The sequence below is a fragment of the Lathamus discolor genome, chromosome 3 (assembly GCF_037157495.1).
Source record: "Lathamus discolor isolate bLatDis1 chromosome 3, bLatDis1.hap1, whole genome shotgun sequence".
Classification (NCBI taxonomy): domain Eukaryota; kingdom Metazoa; phylum Chordata; class Aves; order Psittaciformes; family Psittacidae; genus Lathamus; species Lathamus discolor.
The window spans coordinates 82049682-82071321 of NC_088886.1; the positions used below are offsets into that span (position 1 = coordinate 82049682).

A 21640-nucleotide genomic window follows, 5' to 3' on the forward strand; every position below is an offset into this window, starting at 1 on the left:
GGGCTGCATATGAAGCCACCTCAAGTCTGCTTGCTTTAGTTATTCGTAACGAACAGCTAGAGTTATACTGAATTACAAGAGAGCTTTTAAAATGTAAAATTTACACAGAAAATTTGCACAATAATATCTATGAATATTTACGCTATAATCCTCCAATAAGAACCACCTCGCCATCTGCCTCTCTCTCCCCCTCTCCCCTGCTTTGCTACGGAGCCTAGATTTGCAAATATCTATTAAGCAGGCAGGCTAAAAGCACCACATGCAACATGATACTGTTGCAAAAGCTCTCAATTTAGCTGAAGTGGGGGTAATTCCTCATTGTTTTTCTTGGCTTTCCTAAACACAAAAGCTTTCTTTTACTGGAGGAAGACTGCAGACTAAATGAGGGGATTCAGAACGCTCATTAAGTTTTTCTCAAGTGCAGAGCCTGAAAGGGCAACATCTACTATTAGCTGGTATCAGAAAAATATATAAAAAGGGGACACGGGTGACATTCTATGTAAAAACCTTTTTAAAGTGAATTCTGCTGTTCAGCATTATTTACCTCATTAAAGCCCCTCAGATAAGCCTTGGGTCTGCTCATGTAACTTTCTATTGTGTTCACAGCTCAGGGATCTAGAGAAGATAAATGCACCTGTACAACATATTTTTTTCAGACTGACAGATGAAGTAAAGTGTGATTTCATGGGGCTTCCCCGCTCAGAGGGGAGGGAATCACTGCAACATACAGGCTCAAATCTGTGGCTTGCAGATGGGAGTTCAAGCCTCGCGTGATGGATCGGCTCAGGCCCATCCCTTCCCTCTCCTGCAACAGCAGCTTAAGGAGCATCATGCCCAGCTTCTCTCTGCTGCTCCTTTCCTTCCCAGCCTCCACCAAGTCCCACCTCAGCAGGCTTAGCTTTTCCTCCTCACACACTAAATCCTACAGGGTCATATCTCCTCTCTCTCTTTCAGCCCCCTTGCTGCCACCATTGGTTCCAAAAGACTTCAAAGCTGCTCATTCAGCCTTTTCTTGAATCTTTCTGCCTCTGGAGGATAAAACCCAAAGGGCAAACAGCTACACAGAACAAGTGAGACAATGAAGAGTGCAGGTAGGTCAGCAGCAAGGAGAATGCATGCAGAAGGCTAAGGCAGAGAATCCAGGAAAAGAAACTACATGAATGTAGTTACTCAGAAAAGATCAACTCAGCTCAGTGTTTGTAAGTACATAACTGAGGTCATATAAGTCCCCCACCAGTGAGTATTCTCCTTATGGCAAAAAATTCATACACCTCACAGAATGAATCTGACACCTTTACTTGAGGTCTCATAGTCACAATACGTGGCATTAGCAGATGTGCTTCTTTGTTTTGCATCTTTAAATAAAGGCAAAGTCTTTAGAAAGACTGAAAAAAAGATTGGGATTCTTAGCACTTAACACTCCAGTTCTATGCAGAGCTGACTGGGTAAGAAGCGATCTAAATATACATGCCTGTTCTTCATTAGACGCACTTCTCTCTTCCGTGCGGCCTCTTCTGCTGGCTGGGTCGGAAGTGCTGGCGAGGATGCCATGACTACGCCTGGTGCAATGGTGCTGGTAGGGGCGGTGCGAATCTGGTAAGTCTGCACATCTCCTGAGGCAGCTGAAAGGCGTAAGGGAACATGATGTCAGTGTGGTGAGACTGCTGTTAAACACTGTGCCAAGAGCACCTAGGCTATCTAACCATGTACTCTGGGCTACATACAGGAGGAATGATGCTCATCTGGGTCATTGTTGCTATCTCAGTCTTAGGTTTTGGGCATTCCTGCTGACGAAGTCTTCACTTGTGCTTGGTAACTTCAATTGTCTTGCTGTATTGCTGTGCTTCTTTTTACCCTAGTATATTTCTTTTTTTTTCTCTAGTTTCTGGGCAGTTTTAGCAGTTTTAAGAAGATGAAGGATGGGACAAACAGTATTTCTAGCTATGCTCCAAACGCCTATGTGCTTACACACGCTGCATGTGTAAGTACTTGGCACAGAAGAAAGGGTGTAGAAATGTAGCATTTACCCCAACAAGAAAGAGACTGTGCAAACTAGGCACTGAGCTGCTTCTCTAAAATGAACAAGCTCTTGGGTTTCTTTTGTTTATTCATCTAGGAGTGTGTTACGTTTGCCTGAGCTTGTAAGAAACTACAGCATCACCTAAAGAAATCACATGCTCTTAAGAACAAAAAAACCAGATCATCAATGCTACTACAGTATTTTTCTCAGCTATGTATTTTCAATGATGCCTGGAGACCTCTTCACTGGACAACTTTCAGATCAACTGCTTTACAATTATAAAAGCAGGGGTGCACATTTCTGTTATTTTTAATAGACATATTTTAATAGACATTTAAATTTTATACCTCCCCAATTTTTAATAAACCATGTATTTTAATACAATAAGCCCCCCCCAACTTATTCTAAGTTGAAATAGCCCCGCTTGCTCTAAGTGGAAGGCTAGACCAAATGATCTTTTAAGGCACTTTCCTAAATTACTCTATGATTCTAAGTACTTCGTGACTAGTCACAAAAGCCACAATAGGACAAAATGATGACTTGCCATTGAAAAAGCAAAAAGAATACTTCTAAGTTAAAGTGTCCTTATAGAAAGAATCAAACAACCTTCTTTACTCACTTTAATGCTTTGCTTTAAATTTACTATTGCTGCAGATGACTGTCTGGGGAACTAAAAATTCTAACGTGGTATCAGTTTTTGCAGAGATGTTAAAATAAAATCGTGTGGACAAAATACAGGAAATACAGCATGGAAACCCAAAAATAAGTATGTATTTTTAAGAAGTAAACCCAAAATATCCACAATTTTATAAGCTGAAGGGAAAGGCTCCAAGAAAATGTGACAAATAGTTTTGTCCACAATTTCTTTTAATAACTTTGGAGACTTAATCTGTGCCAGAGCTGTTAATTCTGTTTCCTGATGTTTTAAGGAGTTAGGCTGGCAACTTGTGTCTGCATGGAGAATGTGTTATACGGAATCACTGGCTGTGAAGTTTCTCACCTTGTACAACAACCTGGTTACTGGGTACAAGTATCTGTTGTCCATCTGTGGTCTGTGCATATTGTAAAATGGTGGTGCCAGGTTGGGTTGCAGCTGCATTGGTCATAGTCAACGTCTGGAGACCTTGTACTCCGTCTGTGCCATTGTTAGACAACTGTATTGCTCCTCCTTGGGTAATAGCAACTGAAGAAAAAAAATCAACTCAGCATTTAAGACACTAATTTACTCATTGACTCACAGTACTAAACCTAGATATGGCAGAATAATGATCTGAGTTAAATCCCTTGAACTCTTATACACCCTCAAATCAGACACATGGCTTTAACGCACATTAAAGAAATCATGCTTTGAAAGTAAGTTGGGAGTTATTCATGAGACCTGTATTTTTTGGGGGGTGGGGGGCAAACCCCACAGCCTAAAACACAGATTAGTTTCTCTGATAAAACAGCATCATATTGTGGAGTTACAATCCTCCCCCAGGAAATACTTTTTAATTTCTTAGTTAAGATGTTCTTCTTGGTTGGTTTAGGTCTTTTCCACAGTCCTTTCTTCTCATCTGTAATTCCCCTCCTTTTCTATGCTTTCTGCCTTTCACTTTCCTCTGCTGCTATTGCTATCCATCTTGTGTTTCACTTTCTTCATGCTTTTGCTTTTTTTCCCCTTCTGACTGTATCCCTCCTCCCTACAACTTCCTCACAGCCTTCCTAGCAGTGTTTTCATTGATAAAGGTCCATTTTCACACATTTTTTCCTTCAACCTTACTTAGGTGGGTTTTTTTCCTTTCTTTCCCTCAATCCTGTCATGCAGGTGTGCTGAAACATCACACCTCATCTGTGATTCCACAGAATTTCACTGTGCTCCTATACACAGATGCACCAAAGTCTCTAGCATCTGCACAAGCATGTATTTTACAGTTATGCTAGGAAAGCAGAGTTAACCACATCAGTTTCAGTAGGCAAAGTGGCTAAGGAATAAACAAAGATACAAAATTCTAAAGAGATTTTAAGAGAAAAATACAAACAAGCAAATTCTTTCTCCCTTTTGTATATTTAATACTGTGTTTGTGTGAGACAGCACGTGAATTTTAGCTTTACTGCTGTATTCTCAAACCTTTAAGTTAAAGCCCTCTATCTGTGAAATACAGTGAATAAACACAGAATCATATATTTATTACATATTTTAAATAAGGTTGCTGAAGTTCTTGTTTTTCCAGGACTTTCTAAAAATGTAACTGCAGACTGCAGTGCTTTTCCTATTAATGAGGTTACAATTTTGTGAACCAGTATTCATCACCTGCCAGGAAAAAAAGAAACTTCTGAATTACCTCATCTGGTTCCTGAAATGAAGTTCATAAAAGCACTACGGTTAGTTCGTATTTTGCCTCAGGATGCATTAGCTGCACTAACTGGCAAGCAGTCCCAGAATGCTAACTGATCATTTCAAATACCTACAATAGGAATGTGTTTAAAGGGCACGGTTATCAAACAGTCAAATTAAAATAACCTTATTTTCACCTCCTGCTTTGTCTTAGTCCAAACACTTATAGAAATAATAGTTGTTCATCTTCTCATCCCCACTTACTAGCACCACTGAGAAATTCAGACTACATACTGTACTGCCCACTGCTGGTTTGGTAAATGGGAGTTGGCACCGTAACAGTGGCGATGGCAGGTGCTGCTGTTTCCTCTTCAGACTTCTCTTCTTCGATCCTTGGCACTCCTGGGGCGTCTGAGGACAAGTCATTCAAAATTTTTCTGGCAAAGACAGTGTGTTGTAGAGATTTTAATAAAAATACGAGGGGAAAAAATAGCCTATTTGATACATAGCACTGCGGGAAACTGAAAAGTGCAGTACGCCAGCAAGGAAAGTATGGGTGCAGAATGGAAAACCTGCACCATCTTCAAACTGATGGAGAGGACTGTTCCAAGTGCCATTCATAGATGGGCAAGGGAGCCAGCACAGAACAGCTGTGTTTTAGTACACCAGACAAAGATGCCTCTCAAGGAGCTTCTTCTCAACCCAAGCATCAGCTGTCACAACCTTCCCTTTTTCTTAAAAGCATGTTTTTCCCTCATGCATTTTTACTTGTTTCCTGCTTTTAGCCACAGAAGGATTTGAGGAAAGCACAAGTATGTAAAACCCTGCCTCCTCACTTACATTAGGGGAACTGCTCCATTTCAGAGACCGTAAACACCTCAGCCAGAGAGCTGAGTACAAAGGAAGTCAGCAGAAATGCTTGTAAAAAGCAACCAGTTTATAGTGAGTGTAATGCCTGCCTGGGAGGCAATACTGAGTGTGTTTGAGTCAAGTCACACAGTTATGTTTACAGGTGCCCTGCCTGAGAAAGCTGTGACAGTAGCATGGGTAAAGAAAAGAACACGTTGTTTAATTACTTTCACGGGGTAATTATCCAAACCAAAAATTGCTTAAACATCACTGCTACAGGTCTCACTGAACATGACTGTAGGACAGACCATAGCGGTTACTGCAATTCGCATCATTTAGACCAAACACTATCCCTCAGAGAACTGTCAAGCCCTTTTCACTGCTGGCATATTCTATTATGTCACCGCAAAATGCCACTCAGGTAAAGAGCAACATCTTCTGTAATTCTCCTCATATGTCTTCCTGTGGACTGTCACTAGAACTCAAAGTGTGATGAAGCAAACACAGCTGTAGGCCCCAAGCTCCAAAGCAACACTCATTTCCTAAATAAGGCTCTAAGGCTTTGGGAGCCAGAACATCTGTACGGAGCTATCTGGGAAGAGCAGTGACTCTGCTAAACAACTTGACAAAACAGAGCTTTGCTAACGCTGTTTTGATGGTGTGCATGCAAGAACCCCAGCACTGCACAAGCACTCCACTGTGCCAAGCACCACCTGGACAAATGAAAAACTCCCATCCAGAGAGTTTGCAACTATGTGTTAGACCAGAAGAAACAGTGGACAAAATAGATGAAGAGCCTTCTATTCTGTAAATCCATCCTGCCTCTGGGGCCAGTTACAGCAGCTTGAAGAATGCCAACCGGGATCTTGCCAACACAGCACCAGTCTGGCTCAGCTTTTCTGATGTGACTCCTACATTGGCCTAGAGCCTAAGCTGCATATGTACGTTTGACAGTTACAAAGTTTTGCTGAGTCACCAGGACGTGGTTTGAGGACAGAAGCTGTGGTGTGGCGTCACTGTGTGCAAAGGAGCCCAGCTCAATGAGAAATGAGCATGAACAAGTGCCCTCTTCTCAGCTTTGCTCCGTGTCTGCTTAGCTCTGTTGTCTCACGATACACAGCCATTCCCCCATATATAGTAACAGCCAGTGTCTCACTGCAGAAGCAGACTGCAAGGAAGTCTGTGGAAGCCTTTAAGTTAGCAGCACTGCTCCTCACAAATCTATTAAGGCTAGGGGTCTTCAGCAATGACCTTCATCATCTGCACCACAACAGCCTTGAAGGCTGGTGGAAGAAAATAATCTGTAAGTGCTAATAAATGTTTGAGATATGTTCAGGCCTACAGTCTAGCTTATATTTCTAAGGTTATGTTCATGAATCAAAAAGGAGCATGTGAATTTTCTGAAGCAGCAGGAATGCACGAGTCACTTAAAAGCAGAACTTCAGAGCTGTTCCTTAACGCTATTTAGCATGTTTTAAGAATGAAAAATGAGATTTAGTACAGCCAGAAAAAGTTGTACAAAGGCTTAATTAATAAAGTAACATGACTAACACCATGTGAAGGAGCATATCAATTGTTCTTACCACAGAAGTATTTGCCATGACAACTAAAGATACCAGATGCCTACCACTACATTCAGCTCATACCCTGGCTTCTTAAAACTTTAAACACAACCAATTTTGCTCAAGCCGAATTTTTCTCTGAGCCTCAGAACACCACATGTTCATTGAAAGTCTCCTGGGAGAAAGGAATTAAGTTTGACTGCTGCTAGCATTTCAACACTGATGAAAAACAACAGAGTTGATTTTTTGCAGACTACAGATTATACAGAAGCCACCTGCTTGCAAGGCTTCAGTGTATTTTATGTATTAACTATTCATTAAAGCTACCTCTGGGGGACCCAGCACAACAATACCTCAGCATTTCACAAATGTGGCAATTAGCTTATTCTCAGCTCATTTCTGTCCTAACTGAGTGTAACAGCTGAGGTTTCTTCCTCCTCCTCCTATTATCTCTTTACATCCTATTCATGGAAAACACATTGAGGAAGAGAAGAACCATTAACAGTAAACTTAGAAGTAACTATACAATCACACTATTGGTCTCACCACATGAAGAACACATCCATCAAGCAAAATGCTTCTGCTTTTAACCTCCATACCTGTAGGAGGGTCGTCTGGAAAGGATTTCTCTTCGTTTCTGTGAGTCTGTGACACTGTCTACTGATTCCTGTGAATCTTCACTTTCTGCTATGGTGGAGATCTGTAAATAAGAACAGCAAACAAACTTAACAAGACACTTCCCGTATCTTTATTTTAAGGAAATGCTGGCATCCTGTGAAAAACACTACAAGTATTCTACAGTGCTCCTACCTAGTCAATGAATAGAAAGGAGAGGCTGTTCAGTAACAGATCCAGCGATTGATGACCTGACAATTATCTACCCATGAGAATGTTCTTTATAATTTAAATACTCTAATCAGAAAATATAAACAGTAATTCCATGCACTTTTTGTCTTCTGTGATTCCTTGTTTCCATCCATTTTAAGGAAACTAAGAAAGATTTTTTAGTAAAATTTAGGGAGAGAACAACTACAACCAAGTTAAGAGAGCAGAAATGTTTGGAAACAAAAGAGCAAAATACACTTGAAATTGAGAAACAACAATTTATAAATCACTGGGTAGATATCGTCTTAGAGACTGACACTGGGGGGAAATTGTCAGGAAAATGTCGAACACAAAGAAGCTAAAAGTCCAGTGCTGCAATTCTGAACATCTGTGCTAAAAAAAGACAAAGGTTTATGAAGGACAGCTAAAATGTTTGTATCAATCACCTTTCAATAACTTTAAATTCGAAGTGTGCCAAGAACGTTAAAGCATCTTTGATACATAAAAATAGAGACTGTTTTCCAGAAGTCTACACTCATGTGACAAATATACAAAAGCTAATGATAGTGAGTGGATAGAGAAGCGCCTGTGTGAGAAACCTATCTCACAGTCTGTCATTTTATGCACTGTGGAGAATATTCCCAAAGGCTCAGAAAGGTTGCTGGCGCCCACATCTCAGTTATCAGATAGAGGGCCTGAACAGGTCCGAGGCTGACAGTGAACCACCAGGCTTTAAATACCCAAACATGCTGGCTTTACACTGAGCCAGGTGAATTCCAAGCATGGTTTCATTGTCAGTCTCTTATCTTCCACCTCTGGGCTAGTAATTTATCTGAACACTGCTTACCACCACTACATTAAAACTCTAAACTTTTGACTCCAATGGCTGAGGAGGGTAGAGCCCGCCAGAAACTCAGCACTAAAGCTGACAAGGGGTAAACGAAGATTATGATCAGAATGACCTGATTTTAAAATGAAGCAGTGTTTGTGCTCACTGTACTAATAGCGAAGGAATGATGTACAAATCCTTGCCCTGTGTAGCCACTGCATGACAAGCAACTTCTCTTTCTGCATTCAGTACCACTGTGTTTAAAGTAGTGAATAAACAAACAAATAAATTACAGGTTTTACAGATCTCAGACTACTTGTCTCTTACGTGTTCAAGCTACCTCGTCATTATCTGGCTTGCTTTATAGAAGAGAAGCTAAGGCTTTACAAGGCAAACAAAGTTCAACAGTGAATTTTAAACCCATTTTTATGAGAGGACTGACAGGTTTATTTTAAGGACCATTAACAGACAGACACCTATTTTGTAAACCAATGTAAGTATTTTTGAGGCAGCAAAGACTCTCATTCCAGAATATCAGCCTCAGTAGTGATTAAAGATCATTAAAAAACCCCACAACGCTTTGTTCACTCCAGAACAGTACGAACTTTTACTCAACAAAAATGTACGAAAATACAATGGAGACAAAGAGTAATACTGTAAGAAAAAACACGAAGCTGTTAAACTCACTTAAACTCACTTACCAAGCTCTACAGAGAAATGAAACTCGGCAATGTTTGAAAGTGAAAAGTGGTTAAACCAGAACAGAAAACGAGTCACAGAGCAACACATACTGTACAGATTTTGCCTTCAATATGCTCTTGAAGTTTATATAAGCAAAATCACAATCTAGGACACAAACACATTAGAAACCCGTGAACCGGCAGGAGTACTTGAAAGGCCCAATTCACGTATTAGGAATTTCTTCCATCAGTACCTGAACTGTCTGGACCTGTGGAGACTGAATAACTGATGGCTGGGCAGCCTGAATTACTCCATGCACTTGAACTGTCTGCCCATTGGGCAGCTGAACTAAGGTCACCGTGGGTGCAGAAGACGTTGCATGAGCTGCTGGCATAGATACCTGCAAAGAAGAGACAGTGAGCATAGATTAGGTTATTACAAAACCTTCATATTTTACTACCAAGAACACACTGTGGTCAAAGAATTATGTGTCTTCGAGACCCCAGTTACATGACCCAGATGTTTCAGTGTAATATAAACTCCCCTGAACTGTCTAAACCCAACATCTGACCTACTTTACAAATTAATCTAATGCAGAATTTCTGCAGGCTCAAAACATCACTTGTAAAGCCACTGATAAAATGAGAAAAACACAACTGCCCCTATTCTGAGGTAACCTAATAAAAACACATTATTACCTTTTGCTTACTTCAGTTAAATACTGCTTGGACTTGGGTGTACTCCTACAGACACTGCTGAGTCAAAGGCAGAAGCATATGGGAGCGGAGCTATTTTTGTTCCCACTCAAGAAAATGCAAAGTGCTTGCCAGCTGTATGAAGTTTAAATTTTTAGGGAGCCATATCTTCTGGACTTCCCAGAGACTAACCCATACTGAGTAGCTGGCAAAGCCCATTTAAATGAAGAAAACTGATCATGTGGTCAGACATGGATTTGCAGTGGGAAACAAATGGTTTGTAGGCTGTTGCTGTGATTCAGCGTAACAGGTCAACACAGATTCTAGTCTTAATTTCTGTGAGGAAAAATTGCTGACATTTTAAGCACTCAGCTCCTAAGCACAACTTTGTCTCTCCAGCACCGACCCGTAGGCACAGCAGCTATGCCAACAGGGATACACTAATGGCTGCAGCAGCGTACTTTAGCACTGTGTGCACAGCCACCCATGTCCTGTGCAGTGGCTCAGGCTCTGATGGCAGCGATACCCACACAAAGCTGCTCACATCATGCAGGGAAGTCTGACTCTGGCAGGTCACAGGAACTATTATGGGCAGCTGAAGGGCCATGCACCAAGGCTGCTACGTGGCTGGGCAGATGTCCTGGTGCACGTCCAGTACTCAGCAACTGTCTGGTGACATGATACATGTGTTCATGGCTAGGGGGGTGCTCCTGAAAGGCAGAAGGGTGCCAGTGCTGCTGTACCAGCATACATTGCCCTCAGTTTGCATCTGACTCACACCATCACAGCCCTCAGGGAAGGACTATGATGTGTGAGCTGCTCTGGCAGACCTCAAACAGGCTACGGATCACAGACTGGCCAGCCTTCTACTAGACACCCAGGTTTGGAAAATGTAACAATCCTCCAGTGTTCAACAGCATTTTCAAGGAATTCGACCCATGTAGCTACAATGTGAGAAGGGGCTGCACTGCTGTCCTACCTAATCTCAAACAGCTGCTATGTACCGGATGCAGAAGTAAATCCTCTGCTGTCCCCATGAACATGTGGTTCTCAAAAAGGTGCAGTAGCTCATCTCTGCATTTCCATAAACATCCACCACCTACAAGGAAATCTTGCTTAACAACAAAATTAAAGGGAATGACACTTAGACCTCTCTCCTCCACAGCTATCTCTCCCTAATCCATAAACTTGTGTTTGCTTCTACCTTCTTTCAGGAAAACAGCTGCAGCATTACGTGGTGGTACTTAACTCCATCTGAGAGGAACCAGGGCTGAGATTAACATGAGCACACTTTCCTCTAGCAAATTATATTGCTTTACCAAGGAACCTTTCTTAATAGCGCACGTCTGACACTGCCAACAGTCCTTGGCAATCACGGCAAAGCTGATCAACTGGAGGCCACTCTGTGACTGGATTAAGCCAACAGCAGAGTGCAACTTCTGCAGATGTCTCTGACTCATACCTTGTGGAGCTGGAACGAGTTTCCTTTTGACTCTAAAAACTACCCTGAACTCACTAAAATGTAGCAATTAACTAAGCTTACAAGAGGGGTAACCTTACAAGAGATAATGAAAGAAATAAATTGACATAATTAGTTATTTAGATTTACTTAAGCCTCTTTTGGTATTTCAAATACCATAACAATGTAACATGATGCGGACAAGGAATCACGTTTAGACTGCTGTATCACCTCCACAAGGAATATAAAGCCTGGGGAATAGCTAAGGTGCAAATAATACAGTGAATGACAATAGAGCAAATTAGGAAAATTACAACATATTTCTTTGTGGTTCATATGGGTTTTAACCATAGCTGTGTAGCTTTTCCCTACTTGGAAAGAAATCTCATTCAAGTACTGGGGTAATTTTGACTGAGTGAAATGCATTCAACCCACCACATAGTTGCAAGTTCAGCTACCTGGAGGTCAGTGTGTTAGCACATGAATTTAAAGCATTCTTGCTTTTCTGGACTAAATGGTAATGCATACCAAGTGAGAAGCAGCTTACTGGTTTTGCAAGAGAAATAAACTACTTCCACTCAGTTCACACTGAAGTGTTAGTCACACCACCTACATCCTGTGCCTAAGTTAGACAGTGAGAAAACTGCCCAAAGAGGCAAGCTGGTGCAGGGCAGCTGGTGGCCTGCAAATTCACACTACAGCTTCACACAACAAAATCACCCTGTGCATTTTAACAGCTCCAAACCCTATACTATCACTTGAATGGAAGTGTACTAGATCTGGCTCACCAAAAGGTGTGAGGACTTTAAAAATACATTAATCATTTATGAAATATGTGATTTAACACCTGTGCCACTTAGAAGACACTCAATTCCCCAAACTATGAGATTTAAAAAACCTGTCTGCTCTTTGCAGACTGCAAATAGTTTTAAAATTAAACGGTTACAGGAGAGAGCTGAACAGATTCCGCACTCATTTACACAATGGGGTTGCTTCTGCCAACCATCAATGTATCCAAGAATGAAAGCAGGTTCCAAAATTAGAGATGTAGCTAGGTTCACATTTCTTGTCTCCCTGAAATAATTTGGGGATAATAAATGATCTGCTGTTGCCTCTCTAAACGATTCTGTGAAATTCTGTCTCTCCAGCAATTCTGTGAAATTCTGGAAACAGCAGGATAACACAAGCTGTTTAATTGTTCCATTTGATTATAATGCTTATAGTATTAATCCCATCTGTATATTCCCTGCATTATTTATCTGTATTTTCAGGTTTTTCCCTCAGAATTAAACTGATGGCTACAGGCAAGATTCTAAAAAGAAAACGTAACAACAAAACAATCCAGTCAAAAAAAAAAAAAAAAAGAGTAAATTACACGTTTTGAGAAAAATGCCTTTCAGTGGGACAGCAAAGAGTGCTACATCATTCTATTAACATTCCTCAGTTTACATACATACAGTTCTTCAGAGCTAACACAGCCTAGTGTGATGAGAAGTTAAAAATCTCTACTGCTTTAGAAATGTGAAGACAAATAATAAAGGAACTATACATTGCACCTCTTTCAGAATCTTATCAATGGAACCTTCTTTCAGGCCCATGAGCAGACATTATCCCTCTTAAAAAACAGCCAATAGGTTAAACTATTACACCATATGATTTTATACCTGGGCTAACGTTGCAATCTGTGGTTGTGCCTGTACTGTCATCTGTTGGGTTTCTGCCTCTGTAACGGCTGCATCTCCACTCTGCTGGTTCTCTGCTCCAGATTCCATGGTCATTTAGTTACCTACAATCACAATATTGGTCGTAAGTCTGGGTTGGTATGCAAGTCCACTGCTCTTGGTGGATCTGGCAGCAATCACTGCAGCTGAATTCCCATTACTACATACTGTTTTCATTTGCTTATTAAAATGTTGCCAAACTATCAGCATTCAGGCAAAATACTTTCATGCCAGGTGTCTGCCTCAGGTTGATTTTTGTGTGTCATGTTTCTGAAGAACAGGCCCAGTCTCTTCCAGTGATGAGATGAGAAATAATGTGGTTAGCTCATCTTAAAATACTGCTTAAGCAAATGCACCGCGATGACCCAGCACCTCCGCAATTTGGGATAATAACCACCACTGTCAGGAAGGGCACTTCCCTCGGTGCCAAGGGGACAATATGCCCTGCCACCGCCTCACCGCTCTCCCACAACTGCAGTCCGCAGATAGCCATTAGCAATTGCTTCTGTGTTGGGTACTTAGTTTTCAGTCTTTTTCTGTGTGAACTAAATATGCAACACCACCATGCAAATTCTTTCCACAACCAGACTGTCTGGTTCTACGTCACAGCAGCGTAAGTCTTCTCTACTCCGTAGTTTGAAAGTCAGTAGACGTAACGATGGAAGCCATTTTTACTTGAACCTTAATGCAAATAAGTATTTTTATATTTAAAGATACATAGCACTTTGTCATGACCTAAGTATTGTATAATACATAGTTCCTAACACACTTATATTTCTAAGGAATAACTGAGCAAGCCTAGATCACAACACACAACTCTATAAAAAGAGGTTGCATAACTTCCAAAGCCATGCATGTAGGCAGAGTGCAATGAATGTTAAATTCTGCACTGATCTGTGAAAATTACTTTTCAGTTCTTCTTTAAATACTGATTATGAAAATATTTAATATATCTAAAAGAACTTCAAAATACAAGGAAATGCTCCCCAGGGTGATATAGCAATATCACTGTATTATGCAGAACTCCAAATGCCAAGCATTAAGAATGGATGTTACCTCCACAGCCACAATATTAATTCTGTGTACCACCCTGTGCTGCCCAATCTACTCAGGCCTCTGGCTACCCTAAAGCAGCACACCTGTCTTCAGAGCTGGAGCAAAACCACAGAGTAGAACATTTCTGCTTGGGAAAGAGCCTGAAGGCAGAAGATGCTCAGATCAGATGAAGGGTGGAAAGAAGGAGACATGTCCTTCTCCTTGCTCAACTTTATTGGCCCCCCGTGGAAAAGATTTAGAAGTGTTAATATGGGTGGTGGTACCATGACCACATTCGAAACATTTCATTTTAAACACAGCCAGGGAAACTTTCCATTTCAGTGCAAACTACACTTCAGTATTATGGGAAAGAATACTTTTTTGGACATCAACTGCCCAAAGCAGAGAGTCACACTTCAGCCCCGAGCACGATATGAACAAATACTCTGTCTTAGAGTAAATGATAGCTTTCAATAAAGATAAAACAACAATTCACAGTAGCAGTGATTTTATCTTGCATCAAAAGAAAGCAAGTCAATGTATGTAAATCAAAATCTGTATTTTCAGTATTGAAAGTGACTGCAAATAAGCTCGTGTCTGTCAGAACATGGGAATGTTTAACTACTGAGTATTTAGTTACATCATCAGTTTAGAAGCTCTGAGGAGATGAAAAGAAGTAGAAGAATTAAACCTGTTCTTCCTTAAGAACAAACAATGTCAGGAAACACACAAGGTTTTTAAAGTAAAACAAACCCAAATTAAATTCTTTTGAGCACCTGGAATTTTTTATGCCATATTTTTTGTCCCACATAAACCATGTACTAGTGTGCCAAACGCTTACACACAAACAATACTCTACCTATATGTATATATTTGTCAACTGGCCATGAAATAAGTTAATTGTAAAGTCATCACATTTTAAGTAGTCCAGACATTACAGTTTTTATTGCCTGTGTCCACGCAAATATAATAACCCCATTCTCCCCTACAGTACCAAGTCTTCTCCATCTTGCATTTCATCTTCCAGAAAGCACAAAAGAAAACCCATGCACTATTACTGTTTCTAGTATGTTACCAAACAGTTCTGAAAGACTTCATTAACGTGGTTTTCTACCCCAGCTTCAACACAGGAGTTATATTTAAGTCTTAGTCCTCCACGTTATATGCCCAATTTTTTTTTTTGAGTATTCTGCATTTTCAGAAGTGTGAACTACAAACCAGAGTACTGTAGATTTCCCTTTGATTTCTATCATTTTAAAGGAGGCATCTAGTTTTATCCCTTTTCTGTGAGTATCAGCCCGTTTGTCCAATGTAAGCAAACCAGCAACTTTTTCCCAGCTCCTATGCATGCATCATGGTGACTCCAGCCAAAAGACTGCCTCATCGGAACCATTTCAGGAGCAGATCTTTTGCATGAGCAACATCTCCCAGCCAAGAATCTGAAAATAACTTCAAAAAAAAAAAGAATCTCCCTGCAACAAAAAATGTCTTGCAAAACCAGTAATGCTTTTGCTTGCTGACAGAAATCATAACTCCAGTATGGAGTCAATTTCTATGCAAGTGGATTAGAAACAGATGAAATGTGCAAGTGAGAAGTCGCTTGAATCAGGTATTTAGCAATGTTCACAAAGGTAGATGTTGCCAAATTCCTGCTGATAAATGCAATGTTTTCCTAGGAAGAATTTCCAGTCCTCTTACTCACTGTTCAGCAAAGGACCTCTGGTTTTACAAGCTTAGTTTCCACACTTGAATCATCTTTTGCATATGTAATCAGCAAAAGCATTAACTATTTGAGGTGCTCCCTCCTCTACACCACCACCATTTCAGAAATCACGTTCTTATTGTGACTTGCAAGCACCCGAAAGGAACCTCCTCATACCGTCCAGTAAGCACCGAGCAATGCAGGAAGCTGCCTGCAAGATTTACATCTTGACACATGCAGTTTAAGCGAGTTTCCCACATGACTTGTGGTTTTTGGACAAGCTTTTAGTCTTATGTTATTTTCAGGTTCTAAGTACTTTTGAATTTGGTTCAATTTACATTGCACTTGCATATTCAGTATTTGTATTCGAACATCTTCACTACTACCTTTTACAGTAATTTGTGATAAAAGGAATTGTGTTTTGAGCATCACAACATATCCCACATTCGGCGATTACTACATTGTCTGATGTTTGCTTTAACAGTACAGTATGATTAAGACTGCAAAGATATAAAAGACCAGACATCCAGAACATAAAACCTTATTAAGTTGTGTGCACAGAGAAGACCATGATGGCTGAAATTAAGGTAGTCAATTCCTATTAGTTCTTGCAATTTACAGTGTAACAGATGAAATCATGTTTGGTTTGAAACCTTAAGCTCCCCACACATACGAATGAACACCAATTTTCACACCTCATTTCTAATCTCTCGCACATCCCTCGTGTACACAAGCTTTACTGACCAGTACCCCGGTGTCCTGCTCCTGTGGATGGTCAGGCACAGCCTACCTTTTTGCTCCTCCTGCCCTGTTTGCAGCAGCCCAGCCTGCTCCCAGGCACTGATTTCCCTGGCAGCTACCACACCAGGACTTCTGTATTGGAGGTGGGGGTCTGAAAGTGTCCTGGTGGGGAGCAAGTGTCCAGGGCAGGGAAAGCAGATGAGAGCAGAGGGAGGAATCTTCTCATTCCCATCTGCTTCCAAGCCACTTTTCACCTTGTCAGGAGAGGGCTCACTCCCCCCACCCCGTCTCTTGGAGGAGTTAGTAGCTGCTGTAGTTCTTCTTGAACCAAGTGTTCCAACTGAATATAGCTGAAAAAACAGTTAGCTATTAACAACCAGAGCTGGAAAACCAGTCTGCTTGCCTAAAACACCCCAGCTATGAACTCTGAACACAGTTTAAGAAAGCCGATGAGATCACCTAGTTTGAGAAGGTTTAACTCTTGCTTTTATGTAATACACAATTTTATTAGATCAAAAGAGCTAGTATTAAACTTACTAATACTTCCTTAATAACATACTTACTAATGATCTGGAATTCCAGAGGTGAAGAGCCAAAGACTGAAACACTCAGCTGACACCCAGTAATTTGTTTTAGCCAAATGAGGACAGGGAGAAAGATGTTCAACAGAAGATAACTAAATATATTAACTGAATTAACACCATGACAGCAGCAGACAGATGCTATTAAACACACACAGTTGCAGAATGCAGGGAAACAGAACTATACACACTGTAGAAAAATCCAAATACACTCGTTTTGTTAATGGCAAAAACATGGAAAGGGGGCCTGGACACTACTGCATACAGTTCACTATGGATTTCTGCTTAACATGCAGACAACATCTGTGACAAGAAACGCTAAAGTGGTAGACAACAACAGTAATAGGAGACACTGTGATCTTTGAAAATAACATTTGTATAGATTGTGCTCTATACATCAGCTGGATTACAGTGCAGAGGTTGGGAGCCCATCTTAAACATGGGTTCTGTGGAATTTGGGTGCTTAGAGAAAGCAAGCGTTTGGGGCAATGAAAAACTGCTGTTATGAAGAGACTGGACAGAACTGTGCTATTCACTCTAGAAAGGAGAGAAATGCTTCCAACACTAAAAACTATATTAAAAGTAAGTAAGCTATAAACATTAACTGCCTGGTAAGAGCAGCGAAGCTGAAAGGTGAAAATTTAAAAGTATAAAAATTTAACAATATATACGTGGGAAAAAATTATGAAAATTGATACTTTATGTATGGCACAAATAAAGCACTGCTGCTGCTAAGCAATTTATCAGAATTGAAACAGGGGCTAGACATGCACATGGATAACAAGAATATCCAAGAATATCCAGAATTAATATGGTTATTTCATACCAAAAGAAGTTCAGAACTAAGAGGAAGATCATGAGTCAGGATTTAAATCAATCTCTAATTATTAAAAAATCCAATAAAGCGTTTAATGAGAGGGGAAGATTATGTCACATGTAATTCTTTCTGGTTCCAATAGTCTTTTGAGGTACCTACTGATCTTCAGTACCTTAGGGACAGGATGTTGAACTAGGTGTGCGACGGATAATGGTAACTCCTGTAAAGACTGTTGAGCATCAGTGCTGTGTATCTGGACTATGAGCATCACCTCCCCGCCCACCTGCTCACCGAGCCAAGACATCATTCAGTCTTCCCACAGCTTTCATCTCATCTTCACTCTTCAGTACCCACCCATTGATACATCCGTGGCCTCCCTGCTATTTCCTGCTTTCTTACTACTTCTTTCTCCTATCCTAAATATCCCTATGAACTCCAGCATCTCTCCAGAATGTTGGGCTCTGCTCCTTGGTTTCTCCTTGCTCACAGGTTTTCTGCTTTGCAGAAAAGGCTGCTTTTCGTCTCCCAGGATGGACTGGAGAAAAAAGGTGGAGGTCCTTCCCCAGACACCACGAAATCCAAGAACCAAAATACCTCACGGTGGCTGTTACAGCAGATGAAACTTTCCATCCACTTTCATACCTGAAGGTCCGTAATGCCCCAAAGCTTTCTGTGCTTTTCAGTTGTACAGTTGGCACAGTAACATATTTTACTTCTCCCTGGAAGCCTTTCTTTTCTGTCTTCAGTAACATCGTGCTAACAATTCACTGTTATCAGTTAATGCTTATGTTGACAGTTATTGGCCATACAGTAAGTATACCTTGAGGCAACACAGTTTGCTATACACCTCAGATGTACTGTCATAGCCCACTCAGAAGCAAGCACAGCTTTACCAATTGACATACTTTAAAGCTTCCTTCTCCTCTGCAGCCAGATGATGACTTCTGCTTTTATTTTATTACACACCAAGATTTTGAAGGACATCACAGCCTCCATAAACAGTGCAGAGATCCAACAAACCTATGCTCATGTGCCCCATCCATTGGACATTCACCCAGCCATCACCTGCAGAGGCCACCTCTGCTGCCACACTAGGCTCCTGATCCAGTTCAATACCCAGCCTCTCAGCAAGGCAGTAAAGGACTGGGGCAGCGAGAGGGCTGAGGAAAGGGAAATTGAGGCAATACCTGTTTCTCAAGCACTGTACTCATATTTATTCATAGCAGGAGCGCCAGTATGACTGTTCAGGAAGCAAATACCCCTCCACTGTCCAAAGCTCCAGGAACTCACTCCGCATTTATTATATGGGGTTTTATAAAGTTGCAATCCATCATAAAAGCACTGAAGAGGTCAGGCAAAACCACTCTTTTAAGGTATTACTTGTTCTCATCTTCCCAGTGTAAGTAATAAGCACATTCACATGAAATCTGTAAACACTTTTACTGTCACCTTGCAGCGCAGCAGCCCTTTCAGCTACACCTCAACAGCCGCTTTATGAATTCCATTCCAAGGCTGCAGACTGAAAACATTCAGAGAAAAGTAATTTTATTTACAGCTAGCACATGGGACTTCAAATAACCAGTAATAAATGTTCAACAGGACAGGCCCATAATTATCTCCCTCTGTCACTAACGGCTACAGTGGGTTGGCACAGGGATTACAATTTACACCAGAGCTTCTCTGTCATCACAGTCTGGCACTGGCCCTGCCCCTGCCTCCTCCTGTCCTCTCCTCAGGGTAACAGGACTGTGCACCATACTGTGAACACAACCTACGTCTGTTGCTCTGTCTTAAACCCACCTTTTCCTACTTCTCTGACCACCACACAGCCGCTCGATGACCATGACAGCTTGTGGGTGAAGACAGTGCAAGGGCCAAGGAAACTGGGTAGAAGTGTAAGTAAAAGAATGGCCTCAAGAACTAACTCCACTGAAAATGCCGACGATGTTTTCGTGGCAGGGGTTGGAACTTGATGATGTCAAGATGCTTTCCAACCCTAACTATTCTGTCATTCTATGATTCAGATGACTTGCGTGCACACACAGCAATCTGCTAGGCAAACTGGAGAACAGAAAGCTGGGAAAATTCCTCTTGTCACTGAAGTTAAAATATTTGTTCGCGAACTCACAAGCAAAATTTAATCTCACTGTAACGGGATCATGCACAAAGCAGAATCAGACCATCAGCTGAATGTAATACTTGTAGTCCTACTTGTAGTCCCACTTGTGTCTCCATCAGCATGACACTCAGAGAAGTGTCTGAAAACTCTCATGCTGTATTAGACAATGCAAGAGAGGTGAGCAATGTAGTATTTTCATACAGATTATAGAAGGAATGCAACCAGGAGCCTTGATTATGTGTAACAAACCTTTCTGGCTCATGACCTTCCCGATAAAACTTCTAGTAGTGACACCTCTGAGGCTGGTGAAAATGTCTTGTATTTCACTGCTTTAGATACGCAAATGATGAAATGACAGGCACTGCATACTCAATTTCCTTTTCACTGGAGAAAAAGCAGCGGCAGATTTTAAACCAAGGTCAGGAGACCAAAAATCACAACCAACCACAGCTGCGAGCACCCAAATCAGCAATCATGTCTAGATTTTGTTTTCTGTTAGCATAACACAAGAAAGCTGACATTTAGCAGGCAGATGGGCAATCAGTATGCACAGGTAAGGTGTCTGAGTCAAAGTTGCTTACTCTTCACTGCTGGGTTTGCCTGGTTTGACTCCACGCTGTTGGCATTGCAGTAGTATCTAGTGTTTCTGTCTTCAAGCTTTTTAAAAGGAAAAAAGATTCGGACAGCAATTAACTGCGGTTTATTTCTTCTTTCACAGATTCTATGAACAAATACGAGAGCATCCAGCAAGCACCTGGTACATGCACAAAACCAAGTTTAATCTATACTGCCTTTTCTAGCTCAATAGAGAATCAAAGGACTTGAACGAGTCACAACCTTTGCCTTTGAACTGGGCACTAAAAGTAAGGGTGAACCTTCCTACAAAGCTTAAAAATAAAACCCCCTACATATTTTCATTCTACTGATAATAGATGTATTAAGAAAAAACACCAGCCAAACAAGCAAACAAAAAACCACCACCAACAAAACAACACAAAACCCAAACCCTTTTTCCTAATCTTATCTAATAGCTGGAATAGTTCATATGTGAATATACCAGTTCTGCAAAGAGCTTCGTAGATGAGCCTGAGGGGAGAGAACAGAGCAAGCACCTCTTAAGGCATTAACAATGAAAGGCAAACAAATGCCTCTCCACTGCCTTATCCCCTTTGCATTTAGAAATCCCCCTAAAATACTGTCAGACTTCGCTTACACAAATCAAAATGTCAAAACAAATCCCAGAAGGGTGATAAAGTCATTGGGTAACTATTATTATTGAAAACATAATTCACAAATACATTCTATTTATAAATGCCCTGTCTTCATAATGCACTTAGGGCATTAAAAGACTAATTCATATGCTTTATGTCTGTTATCCATAACTTGTAAGAGAATTGTCATAACCACTTGTAAACACCTTTACTATATGTAGCAAAAAAAGAAAGCCAAACAAACAAAAAAAAAAACAAACCCTGAAAGATGAATTTTAGACAAAACAGAGATTTTTAAGGATATCCTGGGCAGTATATACAATCTGTTCACAGAGACCTCATAAGAACTTCCTTGTTTCTAAGAATTCAGCACATTTTATAGCTCTTCCACATTTGTTGCCAGTGTCATATTTCTGAGGTGCACTTACATATATAAACTGACCACACTTTACTACAGCTTGCCATCTGTTCTCTGA

At 40.8% G+C, this 21640-nt stretch overlaps 1 protein-coding gene across 1 annotated transcript in view; it reads right to left on the reverse strand.

Annotated features, from left to right (window-relative positions):
• Window positions 1–21640, reverse strand: part of CREB1 (cAMP responsive element binding protein 1) — a 40265-nt gene that overhangs the window by 7891 nt on the left and 10734 nt on the right. Inside the window, exons 2-7 of the mRNA XM_065670102.1 lie at window positions 12902–13023; window positions 9337–9483; window positions 7348–7448; window positions 4632–4774; window positions 3021–3203; window positions 1472–1622 (exon numbers count right to left, since the gene is read on the reverse strand). Of these exons, the coding sequence (XP_065526174.1) occupies window positions 1472–1622; window positions 3021–3203; window positions 4632–4774; window positions 7348–7448; window positions 9337–9483; window positions 12902–13015 (839 nt within the window). The 5' untranslated portion in view covers window positions 13016–13023. The remainder of the gene's footprint in view (window positions 1–1471; window positions 1623–3020; window positions 3204–4631; window positions 4775–7347; window positions 7449–9336; window positions 9484–12901; window positions 13024–21640) is intronic.